The sequence below is a fragment of the Suncus etruscus genome, chromosome 12 (genome assembly GCF_024139225.1).
Source record: "Suncus etruscus isolate mSunEtr1 chromosome 12, mSunEtr1.pri.cur, whole genome shotgun sequence".
NCBI lineage: Eukaryota > Metazoa > Chordata > Mammalia > Eulipotyphla > Soricidae > Suncus > Suncus etruscus.
Genome location: NC_064859.1, coordinates 41,664,462 through 41,681,540, shown reverse-complemented (window position 1 = coordinate 41,681,540; position 17,079 = coordinate 41,664,462). Strand labels below are relative to the sequence as shown.

The 17,079-nt window shown below is 41.6% G+C and overlaps 1 protein-coding gene across 1 annotated transcript in view; it reads left to right on the top strand.

The window, feature by feature from the left end:
• NCAPH (non-SMC condensin I complex subunit H) overlaps nt 1–17,079 on the top strand; it is a 101,128-nt gene that overhangs the window by 22,405 nt on the left and 61,644 nt on the right. The window contains exons 10-13 of the mRNA XM_049784596.1: nt 2,975–3,123; nt 5,039–5,142; nt 6,282–6,404; nt 16,860–16,970. Of these exons, the coding sequence (XP_049640553.1) occupies nt 2,975–3,123; nt 5,039–5,142; nt 6,282–6,404; nt 16,860–16,970 (487 nt within the window). The remainder of the gene's footprint in view (nt 1–2,974; nt 3,124–5,038; nt 5,143–6,281; nt 6,405–16,859; nt 16,971–17,079) is intronic.

The window sequence follows — 17,079 nt, the reverse complement described above, 5'->3', positions numbered from 1 at the left end:
AAATGTCTTGAGTTCAAGTATTCTGCTCCATGACCTCTGGGAATAGTGGTAGCCAAGTCCTTTATAGCTTTGCCTGAAAGTTTCCCCCAAAAAAATCCCCAACCCTACTGCCAAAAGTTTTGGATGGGTGTCTTTGAGAACTGAGTGGGAATGCTCTTGAAGTCATAGTACAGTATTGTAGTTACTTAAAGTCAGCAAGTCTTTTTAGTCCTGTTAAGATCAGAACTGTGATTGGGGTGGGGGGCAAAGTTGTATTTTAATTTTTTTTTTTTTTTTTTTTTTTTGGTTTTTGGTTTTTGGGCCACACCCAGTAACGCTCAGGGGTTACTCCTGGCTATGTGCTCAGAAGTTGCTCCTGGCTTGGGGGACCATATGAGACACCGGGGGATCGAACTGCGGTCCATCCAACGCTAGCGCAGGCAAGGCAGACACCTTACCTTTAGCGCCACCGCCCGGCCCCGTATTTTAATTATTTTTTGAGGGATATGATTTGGTTGGTTATATTTTAGTTTATTCGGATGCTCCCAGGGATGCTCAGAGCCAGTAAGACTTGGCTTGGTGGTATTTGGGGAAGAGGCCAGGCAGCACTGGGAATCAAACGTGAGGCCTTAAACATGCGAGGCATGCATTTACCACTTGGCTTGGTTGGTGCCTTCCTAAGTCTCAGGATCTTTTTATATGGAGGATGATGTAGCACCTAGCCCTGTTTTTTGTTGTTGTTGCTGTTGCTTATTTGTTTGTTTTAAGTTAATTTTTTAGCTTTTGGGCCACACCCGGTGATGCTCAGGGATTATTCCTGAAATTGCTCCTGGCAGGCACGGAGAACCATATGGGATGCCAGGATTCAAATCACCATTGTTACTGGGTCAGCTGCTTGCAAGGCAAACGCCTTACCGCTGTACTATCTCTCTGGCTCCTTTTTTTTGTTTTTGTTTTTGTTTTTGTTTTTGGGCCACACCCGTAACGCTCAGGGGTTACTCCTGGCTATGCGCTCAGAAGTTGCTCCTGGCTTGGGGGACCATATGGGACACCGGGGGATCGAACCGCGGTCCGTCCAAGGCTAGCGCAGGCAGGGCAGGCACCTTACCTTTAGCGCCACCGCCCAGCCCCTCTCTCTGGCTCCTTAAGTTAAATTTTTAGCTACACAATAATATATACCGTATTTTCCGATTTTCCGGCATATAAGACGACCCCCTAATTTTACAGTTAAAACATAGGTTTAGGCCTATTTTGCTGTATAAGACAGAATGTTCCTGTGCTGCAACTGTATCTTCCACAGTGAGCCAATCACAACATGTAAAGGTCCAAAGGTTACACTGTAATAGACGTCCTCTCTGACTCTGGTCAATCTGAGCAGGCTTTTTACAGTGTAGATTCGGGTCCAGAACATTGTCTAATTTGCATGCATAAAAAGCCTGCTTGGATTGGCTGAGTTAGAGGGGCGGTCCGAGCAGCCTTGCAGTGATTGGTGCAGGATCAAGTTGGAAAATTCATTTTGTGGCAATATTCAGACAATTTTCGTTTAGTGGCAAATTGAAACATTTTTCGGAATATACTCGGGCGTATAAGATGACCCCCAATTTTCGGTTTACTTTTTTTGTTTCAAAAGTCGTCTTATATGCCGGAAAATATGGTACAAATACTGTTTTGTGGTTGTTAATCAAAGATTCTAAAAGATTTAAAGGATTCTAATTTTAAAGCTTTCATATGGGGCCAGAGAGATAGCACAACAGTAGGGCTTTTGCCTTAGACACAGAAGGACGGTGGTTCAGCCATATGGTCTCCTGAGCTTTCCAGGAGTGATTTCTGAGCACTGCCGGGTGTGACCCAAAAACAAAATAAATAAAAAGCTTTTATAGCTTATTTTGTAGGACTAAAGCCATGTGTGCCTTTAAAGGGCAGTATAGTGGCACTAACATGCTTGGAGATGTGTCAACGGCCTTTAGGAGAAAGCAATATCACTTCCTAGTGTCAAGCTTGGAAGAGTCAAAGACTAGATCAGAACTACTGTGTTGGACTGACTGGTTAAACACTTCATACAGGAGAGATTAAATGGGGATATCTTTAACTGATTAATGGAAGTAAGTTCAGATAACATAATCATCACATTTCACATGAAGTGAAAGTAGCATTGTGATGGGAGCCCTTGTTTTTTGAAAAAATGATAAGAAAAGGGTGCAAGGTCATCTTGGAGGCAGAAAAACTGTGCCTGCATCAATACTGAAGCTGGGTTTTGGGCATCTATGTTCCAATTCAGCTCTGGCAATTTTCTGGGAGAGGGTGTGTGTGTACATGTGTGTGCACAGGCACATGCTGTTTGCAGTGTGTGTATGTGCTGGCAATTTTCTGGGAGGTGGGGTGTGTGTATGTATGTATGTACGTACGTACGTGCGCACACAAGCACATGCTGTTTGCAGGACACACGGCAGTACTCAGTGCTCAGGCCTCAGGCCTTCTGGCTCTGCTCTGGGGTCAGTCTTGACTATGTTCAGGGGGCTGTGGTTCAGGGAATAGAAGTTGGGTTGGCCACATGCAAGGCATATACTGTCCAGCTCCATTGCTGAGTAGTTCTATAGAAACTTAATTTCTTTCTGCATCTGTGTTTTTGTCTGTTCATATTTCATCTAAGTTACAATTAGATGTGGCTGTGACTCCGCAGAAGAGCATCTGCTTTACCTACGTAAAGATCTGGGTTTGTTCCCTGGCATAGCAAAATAAATAAAATGTTTTGAAGCATCTAAAATATTTCAAATATAATATTTTTATAAAGTTCAAAGGAGCAAAGCATTTTTATGAAGTAGAAAGTAAGAGATTGTTCATGTAAAGTAGTTCTATCAGAATCTGTTGCTCATTTGTGGAAAAATGAGTAGGTGTCATTCCAGTTGTTCCAGTTGCTTATATTTACATTGTAACTATCTGATTCTATATTGTGTTGCCATGAACATATAAGAGCATGATTTCATATGTGTTACAGGGAAGATGGGATTTCCCTTGGAGATGGAGATATTAGGACGATGTGCCCTCTTCTGTCCTCAAAACCCGGAGAATATTCCTATTTTAGTCCCCGTACCATGTCCATGTGGGCTGGCCCAGAACACTGGCGTTTTCGACCACGACACAAACGTGAGTATTCCTAGATGGGACAGAAAGAGACCATGTAGATCAGTGGTTTTCAGCTTCCAGTCCATAAGTCAGAAAATTGATACCAGGCCAGCTTCATTGCTGTTCTGTGCCTCTTTTGATCAGTTGAAGCAAGCTCCAGAGAAACCAGACTTGGAGTCAGGGTCACTCCCAGTTGAGACATCTGAATGAAGGGAACAGAGTCCAGCTTAATTATTTTTCTCTGTTTGGTTTGGGGGCCACATCTGGCAACTTTCAAGGGTTTTTCTTGGCTCTACTCAAAATAACTCCTGGCAGATTTGAGAGACCATATAGAATGCGGGGGATTGAACCCAGGTCTGCCACATGGAAGGCAAATGTCCTACCCAGTGTACTATCACTCTGACCCCCCTTTTTTGGTTTGGTAATTTTTATTATAACACCATGATTTACAAAGTTGTTCATAATACAGTCATTTCAGGAATTAAATGTTCAAACAATTAGTCCCACCACTAGGACTTTGGTGAAGGGAAGTGACTTTCACCAATGTCTTTAATTTCCCACCCACCACGACAGCCTGCCTCCTTGCAGACACAAACCAGTTCACTTTGTGATGCCTGTTACAACACAAAGGCAAATGGAATTATTAAAACTTAAGATCAAGGCCAGAGAGATAGGTAAGGCATTTGCCTTGCATGCAGAAGGACAGTGGTTCGAATCCCGGCATCCCATATGGTCCCCTGAGCCTGCCAGAAGCGATTTCTGAGCGTAGAGCCAAGAGTAACCCCTGAGTACAGCCGGGTGTGACCCAGAACCCAAAAAAAAAAAACTTAAGATCAACAAGAATCAATTTGAAAGTATTGTTATATCACTTCATAGCATTACTAAGGACTTATTGGGTTGCTATTTGTTGAACCTTTTATATTACTAGTTAGGGTCACTGAGCTTGATAACTATGTAACTTTCCTATAAGATTTTCTGTGATATACTAGGCAGACAACTACTATAAAATATTGAGGTCTGGGCCAGAGCAGTGGCGTGAAGTGGTAATGCCTTGCTGGCACTAGCCTAGGATGGACTGCGGTTCCATCCCCCAGTGTCCCATATGGTCCCTCAAGCCAGGAGCGATTTCTAGGCACATAGCCAAGAGTAACCCCTGAGTGTCACTGGGTGTGGCCAAAAAAAAGAAAAAGAAAAAAATATATTGAGGTGTTTGTGTGGTCCAGGCTTTATAGACCTGAAACAAACAAATTTTATGACATAGAAGTTTGATAAGATTAAGTCTCAGAGTTGGGCTGTTTCTGTTGTCAGAAGGTATAGAGTGCAGCATTGGGCTGCTGTAGTTCATTCAGAAAAGGGAATCTGGGGGCCAGAGCAGTGGCGCAGGCAGGAAGACATGCTAACCTAGGACGGACTGTGGTTCAATCCCTTGGCGTCCTGTATGGTCCCCCAAGTCAGGAGCAATTTCTGAGCACATAGCAGGAGTAACCCCTGAGTGTCACCGGGTATGGCCCAAAAACCAAAAAAAAAGGGGGGGGGGGGGATCTGCCACCTCACCTCACCCTACTCTTCCTGAGAATGTCACAGAGTTATTAGCATGGACCTGGTTACCTGCAAAGTATCAGCGTACATTATTTTCTTTTGGAGTCAAAATTCCTAAGGTGAAGTCTGGAGAATTGGACCTTGTACTCTTCCCATCTATTCAGGGGTCTTCAGTGGTTCCCCAGTGGAAGGATCACCAGGCAGAAGGGCTACCGTAAAATGGCCTTTTGCAGTCTCTAAAAAAATGGAAGCATGTGTGGTCTTTAGTTTGAAGCTAAGGAAGAATTGCCTGTATACTTAGGGCGATTAAACACAAACTATGGTTCTATGGGTCTGTGCAATGAAGAGGTCAGGCCACAGAGGTGAAAACACTTGATACCTATGTTCGTTTCTACAGCAGCCACCTTACAAATAGAGAACAAAAAGAAAAACCCGAAGAAAGATTTTGAAATCAACTTTGATGATGATATTGACTTTGACACATATTTTATAAAAACAAAGGTTTGTGCTAGTTTTATTTGCATTTGTGCTTTCTGTACTCTTCTCCCCCTTTCCCTTTCAGGAATGATATTTTTTAATTCTTTGTTAGGAATTTAACTCTTAGGTAAATGGATGTCTTCTTACTTGCCTATTCCCTAGAGGGACTGAGAAATAATCCTAAACTCAGTGACAGAATCAGATTTAAAGTATGAATAATGTCTAGCAGAGTCACTTTTCTTTTTTTTTTTTTTCTTTTTTTTTTTGGTTTTTGGGCCACACCTGTTTGATGCTCAGGGGTTACTCCTGGCTATTCGCTCAGAAATTGCTCCTGGCTTGAGGAAACCATATGGGATGCGGGGGGATTGAACTGTGGTCTGTCCTACGCTAGCGCTTGCAAGGCGCTTACTTCTAGTGCTACCTTCCCGGCCCCAGAGTCACTTTTCTTTCTTTTTTTTTTTTTTTTTTGTGGTTTTTGGGTCACACCCGACAGTGCTCAGGGGTTACTCCTGGCTCCATGCTCAGAAATTGCTCCTGGCAGGCACGGGGGACCATATGGGACGCCGGGATTCGAACCGATGACCTTCTGCATGAAAGGCAAATACCTTACCTCCATGCTATCTCTCCGGCCTCCAAAGTCACTTTTCTTAAAAACAAAATTATTGATTGCGGTTCTGTGCGTTAAATACTGTTTTACAAGCGCATAATTCCAAGACCACTCCCATCACCAGTGCACCCACCTGCCTTCCCCAAGGACTCCCAATGCCCCTCTCAAGTCCACTCTGCCACTCCATCTCAGCTGTGTGGATCAGATTTTTCATTGTATTGCCTTTGGTTCTCGGTTGATACCATACAGAGTATCTTTAAGCCCAATATATGAGAAATCATTCTGCATCTATCCCTTTCCTTCTGACTGACTTCACTGAGCATGATATTCTCTAGTTCCATCCATGTCGTGAGAAATTGCATGATTTTGCAATTGCTCTTGACACAGAACTCTGATTATAGTCTATTGCCCAAATCACAAGCGCCTGCCCCCACCCCCAAATGTTTTGAGCATTATACCTAATGTACCTAAAAACCATTCTTTTTTTTTTTTTTTTTTTACTGAACACCCCACCTCACCCCATGTCTCAAAAACCATGCTTTTTAACATGGAATAGGCAGCTACTGTTCTCACCAAGTCCACATTGGAGAACCAGAACTGGAGGTCAACCACTCTCCCTACTGATTTCCACTATGAAATAGATCACCTTGTTCAGCTGTACCTGAAACCGGGAACCAAGGTAAGATTGCACTTGGCTCCTGGCGCTATTGCTGTGAACAGTCTAATAGTAACTCAGAGGTATTGAGTGACAGAAACAGATGTTTTAAGGCAGAGAAGCAATTAACAGAAGGACTCTGTGCTAGGGACACAGTTTTTGCTGAAGTCTAAAAATGGTATTTGGTTATTTGTTTATATTTTAAATTGCTTTATTTAAACACTGGTTACAAGGTTGTTCATAATACAATTGGGTTCTTTCATAGTTACAAAGTTTTTTATGAATGGCTTTAAGTTATACAGTGTACAACAGAACGCTTTTTTTGTGGGGGAGACCACATCCGGTGATTCTCAGGGGTTACTCCTGGCTATGCACTCAGAAATCACTCTTAGCTTGGGAGACCATATGGGATGTCGGGGAATCCAACTGCAGTCTGTCATGGGTCAGCCACGTGCAAGGCAAATGCCCTACTACTACGCCTTCGCTCTGTCCCCAACAATAGAGCACATTTATTGTCACCAATGCCCCTAGTTTTAGTCCTGCTCTCCCCCTGTTTTCTCCCCTGCCTGCCTGCCTCTGAGTGCACAGCCAGGGGTAACTTACCCCTGAGCACCACCTCGAGTGGCCCAAAAAAGCAAAAAAAAAAAAAAAAAAATTACTGTAGTTGGGTTTTAGTCACAAAAAGAACATCCCCCTTCACCATTGTAACATTCCCACCATCAATGTCCCCATCTCCCTCCTTCCACACACCCTGCCTATATTCAAGACAGACATTCTACTTCTCTCGCTCATTAAGCCCTTTATTTCTTTAATCCCACAAATGAGTGCAATCATTCTGTGTCTCCCACTCTCTGACTCATTTTATCCACCATAATACTCTCCATGCCCATCCATGTATATGCTAATTTCATGATTTTATTTTTCTTGTTTGCTTTTTTTTAATCTTTCATTTTTCTTAACAGCTTTGTAGTATTCCATTGTGTGCCATAGTTTCTTTATCTACTCATCTGTTCTTGAGCACTTGTGTTGTTTCCAGATTATGGTTATTGTGAATAGTGCTGCAGTGAACATAGAAGGAAGGACAGATGCCTTTTCTGCATTTTATTTTGGGGCCCCTAAGGTACATTCCCAAGAGCAATATTTCTGTGCCAGGGCAAGCCTAAGCTTTTGGGGGGCTCAGCCCACCAGATGTATCCTCAAATTTTCCTGGTGGGTAGAACTACTTTAACCCCCATGGGGTTCCTCAAAAGGCCCGCTGTGGACGTCTTTTTCCCGTGTGGATGGTTGAGGAATTTCCAAAGAGACGCCTGGCATTACATTTTCAGCCAGTATCTGACTATCTCTCCTTTGTTTATATCAGGCAAAATATTGACCTCAACAAATAATTTGGCCCAGAAATTCTAGCACCAAAGTTTATTTGAGAACCCCTTTTTTCTGGATATAGTCAGCCTTTAAAACAAAGACAATTTTTCTCTCCTTTTCAAATATGTCCTTTGCAACTGCAGTTTCTGGTAATTAAGGGTGTAACTCAAATGCAGATTTTGATTACTGACTCTCCTTTAGAATTAGGGAAGCTCATTCTTGGGGATTTTGGTACCGCCCTTTACTTGACCTCTGTAAATATAGAGTCCAGTCTAGAAAGATCTAGTTTCTAGATTTTTTTCTACTTCCTCCTAATCCTATTTTGCATTTAAAGTGGCTTGCAGGAAGTTACCTTGACCTTCTCTCTTGTAATTTAGAATTTTTAGTCACACCATAGCTTAGGTAGTTATTATTATACTAGGCTTTGTGATTACAATTATTCTTCGCCTGTGGCTAATTTTACCCCTTAAATTTCCCTGCTTAAAAAATTAAACTTGTCGCACTCCTGCCAGAAGTGTGTTGACCCCACATTCTCCGTGTGGTTTCATTTATTTCATATTTCGTCTGCTCATGCTCCCGCTTTCCTATCGTGTAATGCTATGACCCACGAGAATTGCTGAGACACAAGACGTCTACAACATTTCTGGGTCAGATAGGAGCTCAATTTCCAATTTTTGGAGGAATGTCCATATTGTTTTCCATAAAGGCTCAACTGTAATGGCCCCAAATGCCACATTTCCACCCAGGAAGGGTGACTGGAACAAGGGAAAGCCACAGGAAATCATCCAAACAAAGCTGAGAGTGAAATATACATGTCCAAATAGCAATCTGTCTTGTCAAGCGAGAGAGAGCTGCCTGACAACAGAGTTTTTATTGAAGAGTTTTATTATATTTTATATAATTTTTATAAAGATATTTTTATATTTATTATTTTATTGAAGTAGTTTTATTAAAAAAGACCACCTCCAGATGAGGAGTAAGGACAGAAGACCTATCCTGAATCAGTAAACCAACAATTTCCCCTTTTTTGTTTACTTAAAAGTAGAAAATATGAAATGAACCAGAATAGGTCAATTATGTTCTAACATTCTAGAAATTTGAAACACAGGATTTGAATGAGAATCTCCAAATAGGAACTATAAAAGTGGCCGTTATTTTACATAGGCATGATAAAAGCTGGGGAAATAAGACTAAAAAAAAAAATCTTTAAGTCTATATAGGGGTAGGGTGGCCTTTCCCAGGAAGCATTTGGTCACACATTCCAACAGTCGGCTTCTTAACTCCAGATAGTCTTTCTTCTAGATCCCCAAGAATAGTTCTCAGGGGGGCTGGAGTGATAGCACAGTGCTATGGTACTTACCTTGCACACAGCTGACCCTGGACAGGCCTGGGTTCGATCCCCAGCATCCTATATGGTCCCCCAAGCCTGCCATGAGCAATTTCTGAGCACAGAGCCAGGAGTAATTCCTGAACACTGCCAGGTGTGGCCCAAAAAGAAAAAGAAAAAAAATGAAAAGTTCTCATGGTGCTTGTCATTGTAGACATAGTACTAGAGTCCTGGGGCTCTCACAAGTCCTATGTTGCCAGGATATTACAAAGCATACCCAGGTTTGCAAGTCATTGCCAGGGTGTCTCAAAGCTTGTCTCTAGATTTCTTGTCAGAATGGCACAAAACATGTCCTTGGTTCTGGTGATGGGACCCAAAGTTCAGGAGGTTGTCATGAGCTGCCTTCCACCTGAGGCCAAGCAGGAACGACTTTGGCTAGCCAGGTTTTTCTCTGATCGGTTCTATTAGGGAACTGGCAAGATAAGAAAGCCAGAGGCCTTACAGCAGAAATCACTACTCCAGTAAACAGTCCTTCAAATAGTCATTCTGGAAATCCAGCCAGCATCCGAGAGAAACAGGAGAAACGCCAAGAGAAAACAGCCACCATCAGGAGAACGAGCCACCGTTGCAATCCAGCTCCCCCCCTCCCCTAACTGCTTCCAAATGAGTTACCAAGAGTATCTATTTAACAGATTTCTCCATGTTTATAGGGACAGACCCCTTCTAAGGGAGTGTAATTCAAGAGGGGTGTGTTGTTGATCTCAGAGCAACTGAAGCTTAAGTCAAGTCAGTATGACAAATGTTCAGGGTAAAGGCCCCTATAATTCTTGATACATAGACAAACAACACTATTTCCTTAAGAAATACATAAAGAGGGCCCGGAGAGATAGTACAGCGGCGTTTGCCTTGCAAGCAGCCGATCTAGGACCAAAGGTGGTTGGTTCAAATCCTGGTGTCCCATATGGTCCCCCGTGCCTGCCAGGAGCTATTTCTGAGCAGACAGCAGGAGTAACCCCTGAGTACCGCCGGGTGTGGCCCAAAAAACAAACAAACAAAAAAAGAAATACATAAAGACACACATATCCCCCCTGGTCTGTTGAATGTGGGTAGTGTCTGTAATACTGCTTTAGCTAACAAGGTGATCTGTTGGTTGATGGCAGTTTAGGAGACAGAAATGTCCTATAGCTGCTGGGTAGAGTTATGGGCTGAGATCAATCCCTGATCCAAGGCCTATTCAAGAAGCCATTTGTGGTATGAAAGACAGACCACAGCAAAGAGATTGAAGGGGGCGTTGTGGGTATGTGGAAGTGAGGTGGTATTCCAGAACATAAAGGGTATTGAGCTGTAAGGATAAGGGATTTAATAGAGCAACAAATCCAGACTTAAGTAAATATAGAGAAACAATAGGAAAGGTTTTGCAGAGTGGCAGGCAGGGAGGAAAAGGAGAACTATGTGGAATACATTCATGACATATGACAGACATTAAACTAACATAAAGATGGTCATCACACACATATATAGTAGATCGATCAATCTGTTAGAGCTGTAAAACTGACCCATGGAGGATGGTAAAAGTGAATGGGCCAAAGTGCTTCATAAATATAAAGCTAGTATTAAGGTGATGAGGGAATTTTAGACATGGCTGTAAAAGCATCATAGGTTAGATAATGCATACATCATACTTAAACCAATCAACTTTTTCATATCCTATCTTAGGCATATCACAAAAGCTTTTTCATAAGTTGCTAAACTTCCATAATGAGCACTGTAATAAGGATTAAGAGGACTGAGCACTGTAATGCAAGTCAGGTCCCCAATTCCTTTCCCGGAGACTTCTGTAAAAGAAAGAAAATGAGTACATTTTAGTGGGTGTATTTAAATTGAAAATAGGTTTCTAAAACATTCTTCTAATGAGCACTATAATGAGAGTTTAGACTATAGAGCACTGTAATGCACGTCTGGGGCATCCAACTTCTTTCTGTGTAGACCTCTGTAAACAAAAGATTAGAATATTATTGCAGACATACTAAGTTGAAAATAAGCTACTAAAACATTCTTGTAATGAGAGTCCGTGGCATCCAAATTCCTTCTTCAGAGATTTCTTTGAACAAAAACATTAAAACATTATTTCAGGGGCCGGAGAGATAGCATGGAGGTAAGGCGTTTGCGTTTCATGCAGGAGGTCATCGGTTCAAATCCCGGCATCCCATATGGTCCCCCGTGCCTGCCAGGAGCAATTTCTGAGCCTGGAGCCAGGAATAACCCCTGAGTGCACTGCCGGGTGTGACCCAAAATCCACACACACACACAAAAAAAAAAACATTATTGCAGACATCTTTTAAAGCCAATTAGCTAGTCACTTGCTTTAATTTATACAGCTGTATCCTTTACTGTAGGTCCCATTGAAGTATAAAAGAGGATATAAGCTGCTGAAGATTTCCCAGAAGAGTTGGGAATATCCAAAACTTCATGGTCATACAACTTAAAACAGCATTTCTCGCTGCATTTTTACTGTAGGCAGTGTAATGGCCTCTTTCTAATTCACCAGAATGATTCAAAACAAAAAACAAGTTATATTTTTTTTCAAGTTGTCACTACCATAAGATCAGTACCATACTGTGACAAGTCAAATTTTCCAAGGGAAAGTCCACATACGTCTGTAATTTTTGCTTCCACCTGCCCTTGTAGGGAAAGTGTTTCAGATGTAAGAATAGGTGGTAATTTCCAAATTTCTATCTTTTTTTAGAGAATCTCGTTGACCTCTTCATTGATTGCAATAAAACTTGCTGTCTGTCAGTTTTTCTTCTTTGGAAAATAACTTGAGGCAATCCTGGAGTATACATTTGTTTGTGGATGCTAGTGGCAAAGATAGATGCATAAAAGTCTCAAATATACAAGACTTTTTGTGACAGGTGAGGCACTGGATTGTGGATTGGAACTGAAGTTGAAAAAGCTTAACAATAATAGACTCATTGAGCTGTTTTGTCTCTGCTAAGCATGCTCTGCAGCTTTCAAGTCATTGAGATGATTTTGTCTCATTGAGATGATTTTGTCCTTTGTCTTTTCACCTACCAGCTTGATTCAGGTCTTCATGAGACTATTCATCAGAAATAGAAGTAGTTCATGTGAATCTTGTTTGCTGTACTCTGCAAATTTCAATGGTTATCTTAAAGTCATTGGGCTGGATATGCCTGTGCTGTCCTCCTCACAAAGCTTTCATAATTATGCCAAATTCTTCTTCCACTTTACTTTTATGCCCAAAGTGGATTTGATCTGTTAATATCATCTTGGTAATGGTGTCGGTTGAAATAATCAACTAGGGGCCGGGCGGTGGCGCTAAAGGTAAGGTGCCTGCCTTGCCTGCGCTAACCTTGGACGGACCGCGGTTCGATCCCCCGGTGTCCCATATGGTCCCCCAAGCCAGGAGCAACTTCTGAGCATATAGCCAGGAGTAACCCCTGAGCGTTACTGGGTGTGGCCCAAAAACCAAAAAAAAAAAAAAAAAAAAAAAAAAAGAAATAATCAACTAAACATGGAGCATTACACAGGCATTGTAATTTTGAATTCATGTAACAAGTGTTTCTTAAATTACAAAGACCAGTGAGAGCTGGACCAATTCCCCCAAAAACAGAACCAAAATGTTGAATCTGATTATTCCTAATCCCTTTGATCTCTGCTTTAGTATGATATGTTGTCTTGTCCCAATTTCCTGTTGGAGTTGCTGCTCGTTTCCTTTTCTCATTCTGTGTAGTCTGTTGAATCTGGGAGAGAGCAAGAACCCTTCAGCTTGGAGGGTTCCTTATCCCATTCAGTAGGAATCTGTAGCTTGGTTTCAACATTTGTAAGAATTCTGTTTCTGATAAGGTGTAATGGGACTCAGAATTTTTGGTGAGGCTGCCATCTCTAGAAATATAAGTATATCCTTTTCCTCAAATGAGATTAACAACTATCCGTTATTTGTCTTATTTTACCCAAATAGGTGAGTTAACTGTTTTTTGAGCCTGTACTCTTAAAAGTGTCTTTCTGCAGCTGTGTGTGGCTCTCTTTGGGGCAAATTCAAGAAGTTTAGTGAAAATAGTGTTAAGGATTAAAAAGTCAAGCAGTGGCATACATCCTTTCCTGTATTTTAATAACTGATTTTCGAGGGTTATCTGAACATATTCAACAATGCCTTGTCCCTGAGGATTGTAAGGTATGCAAGTGACATGTTTGATCTGCCATTCTTTGCAGAATGATTGAAAAGGTTTACTTGTGTAGGCTGGGCCATTATCAGTTTTGATGTTATGAGGAAGACCCATGACAGAGAAATGTTGTAGTAAAAAGGAATAAACAGCTTTAGCTTTTCAGACTGAGTCATAGGGATAGCCTATGATAGTGAGAATAAAGAGAAGAAGCCATGAAGATATGGCTTGTTTGGAAAAAGATTTATCTGATTCATTCATCTGCAGACCTCGGGGATTGGCCTCAGCTACATGTGAGGTACAGTTCAAAGAGGCGCAAATATTACATGTTCTGACAATTTGTCTGTCTTGCCTCAGTGGAATGTGATAATGTACATGAAGGTGGCAAGTGTTTGTGTGTAGGGCTTGATGCTCTTCTACAGGTGATGTAAAAATAGGTACCGCCAGGCAATCAGCAGCAAGGCCAGAATGAGATATTTTTGTTTTGTTTTATTTTTGTTTTTGATTTGTTTCTGGGCCACACCATGCAGCGGTCAGGGGTTTCTCCTGGTTCTGCACCCGGAAATCGCTCCTGGGAGGCTCGGGGGACCATATGAGGTCAGCCATGTGCAAGGCAAATTCCCTTCTGCCCTTCTGCTGTGCTATTGCTCAGGCCCCTCTGAACCCATTTTCATCACTCACATAAGATCTCATTCTGGGGGCCGGAGCAATAGCATAGCAGTAGGGCGTTTGTCTTGCATGTGGCCTACCTGAGTTCAATTCTTGGCTTTTCATATGGTCTCCTAATCCAGGACCAACCCGGTTTTGGTCCCCGGCATCCCATATGGTCCCCTGAGCCTTCCAGGAGTAAGCCCCTGGATGCCAGGGGATAGAGCTATGATCCATCCTAGGTTAGTGCGTGCATGGCAAACACCCTACCGCTTGCACCACCACTCCGACCCCCTGTTTTTAACATTTTTATTTAAAGAAAATGCATCATATAGTTGGCATAGTTGATCCATACTATATTTGTTTCCAGTAAGTGAAAGCAAAATTATTGAAAAAAAATAAGATGGAAAAGAAGAAAGTTAAAGAAAAATACAGTAACAAACAATTTCTGAAAATTATTGTATCTCCAGTGAAGTTATTAATACAATGGCAGAGGTTTAGTAAGCTCTTGTTATTAGCTGTCCATCTATTACATTATTGTGATCCTATAGGGATGACAGCATCAAACAAATGAAGTTGTCCAGAAATTTTAAGTGCTATTATTAATTCTGTGAGTTTTAGGAGCGTGTTCTGGCATTTCTGTTAATATCCCACAGATGAAGATGTAATGGTTTTTTGTTTTGTTTTTTAATATTCTTTTTTTTTTTTTTTTATTTAAACACCTTGATTACGTACATGATTGTGTTTGGGTTTCAGTCATGTAAAGAACATCACCCATCAGCAGTGCAACATTCCCATCACCAGTGTCCCAAATCTCCCTCCTCCCCACCCAATCCCCGCCTGTACTCTAGACAGGCTTTCCATTTCCCTCATACATTCTCATTATTAGGACAGTTCAAAATGTAGTTATTTCTCTAACTAAACTCATCACTCTTTGTGGTGAGCTTCCTGAGGTGAGCTGGAACTTCCAGCTCTTTTCTCTTTTGTGTCTGAAAATTATTATTGCAAGAATATCTTTCATTTTTCTTAAAACCCATAGATGAGTGAGACCATTCTGCGTTTTTCTCTCTCTCTCTGACTTATTTCACTCAGCATAATAGATTCCGTGTACATCCATGTATAGGAAAATTTCATGACTTCATCTCTCCTGACAGCTGCATAATATTCCATTGTGTATATGTACCACAGTTTCTTTAGCCATTCGTCTTTGAAGGGCATCTTGGTTGTTTCTAGAGTCTTGCTATGGTAACTAGTGCTGCAATGAATATAGGTGTAAGGAAGGGGTTTTTGTATTGTATTTTTGTGTTCCTAGAGTATATCCCTAGGAGTGGTATAGCTGGATTGTATGGGAGCTCGATTTCCAGTTTATGAAGGAATCTCCATATCGCTTTCCATAAAGGTTGAACTAGACGACATTCCCACTAGCAGTGGATAAGAGTTCCTTTCTCTCCACATCCCCGCCAACACTGTTTATTCTCATTCTTTGTGATGTGTGCCATTCTCTGTGGTGTGAGGTGGTACCTCATAGTTGTTTTGATTTGCATCTCCCTGATGATTAGTGATGTGGAGCATTTTTTCATGTGTCTTTTGGCCATTTGTATTTCTTCTTTGTCAAAGTGTCTGTTCATTTCTTCTCCCCATTTTTTGATGGGATTAGATGTTTTTTTCTTGTAAATTTCTGTCAGTGCCTTGTATATTTTGGAGATTAGCCCCTTATCTGATGGATATTGGGTGAATAGTTTCTCCCACTCGGTGGGTGGCTCTTGTATCCTGGGCACTATTTCCTTTGAGGTGCAGCTTTTCAGCTTAATGTATTCCCATCTGTTAATCTCTGCTTTCACTTGCTTGGAGAGTGCAGTTTCCTCCTTGAATATGCCTGTAGTCTCAATGTTCTGGAGTGTTTTGCCTATGTGTTGTTCTATATATCTTATGGTTTGGGGTCTGATATCGAGGTCTTTAATCTATTTGGATTTTACCTTCGTACATGATGTTAGCTGGGGGTCTAAGTTCAATTTTTTGCAAGTGGCTATCCAGTTGTGCCAACACCACTTGTTGAAGAGGCTTTCCCTGCTCCATTTCAAAAATTAGGTGATTGTATGTCTGGGGAACCTTTTCTGAGTATTCAAGCCTATTCCACTGATCTGAGGGCCTGTCCTTATTCCAATACCATGCTGTTTTGATAACTATTGCTTTGTATTATACAGATGTAATGTTTTTAATCACCAAGTTCTCTTTCTAATCTTTACTAGTCAATAAAAGAAAGAATTAAAGCTTCAGTCACAGTTCTGGCTTTGGTCAGTATTGAGTAGATGCCAGGATGACCTTGTTCTTTTTTCTAGGTTTTTTGGTTTGTTTTTTGTTTTTGAGGCTGTGGGCCACACCCGGCAGTGCTCAGGGGCTAATTTGGGCTGTACACTCAGTAATTACTTATGGCAGTGCTTGGACCATATTGGGTGCTGAGACTTCACACCCAGATTGGCCGTGTGCAAAACAACCATCCTACCCATAGTCACATGCCATAGAGTCAACAAATAGTGGAGGGATTGTGATCACAGGTCCTAGAAGAGATCCACTGTGATTGCCCAGGAATGGGACAGGCTGAAAGCATCTAAAAGAATCTTGTGGCTTGTTGAATCGGAATTGTTCCAGAAGCCACATTGTATTCGTCAGGTAGCTCTAGGCATCTTTGCTTTTAGTGAAGGAACCTTTTCCGATGGTATGCGCAGGTCTCATTGCTAGCCTGCTCTTGGCTTGTTTGGGGTAGACGAAGACTGAGTGTTGCTGGCCTGGTCTACTAGGACAGGCTGCTGTCCTAGTTGAAATAATGGATGGATGGAATTGGGGGCTCCCTAGTGGCCTTGTTCATAACAATTCTATAATCAGAGCTAAGAGCATTTCTGCAGCCTAGTTTATTAACTACTTTTCTAGAAATTGCTTTTCTACAGCTGTTTTTCCTTTTAGTTTCTCAAGGTGGCCCCAAGACAGAAGGCAGAAAGTGAGCATTATGAAGAGATTGAAGACTATGATTATAACAACCCTAATGATACCTCCAACTTTTGCCCTGACTTACAGGTAAATAAAGAAAGGCAAAGTCCTGCCTCTCTTTCAATCAGAAGATTCTTTTTCTCTTGCTTCTGATCTCCCAACTTTCCTGGCAGAATTCCGGAGATTCTGAATTTGG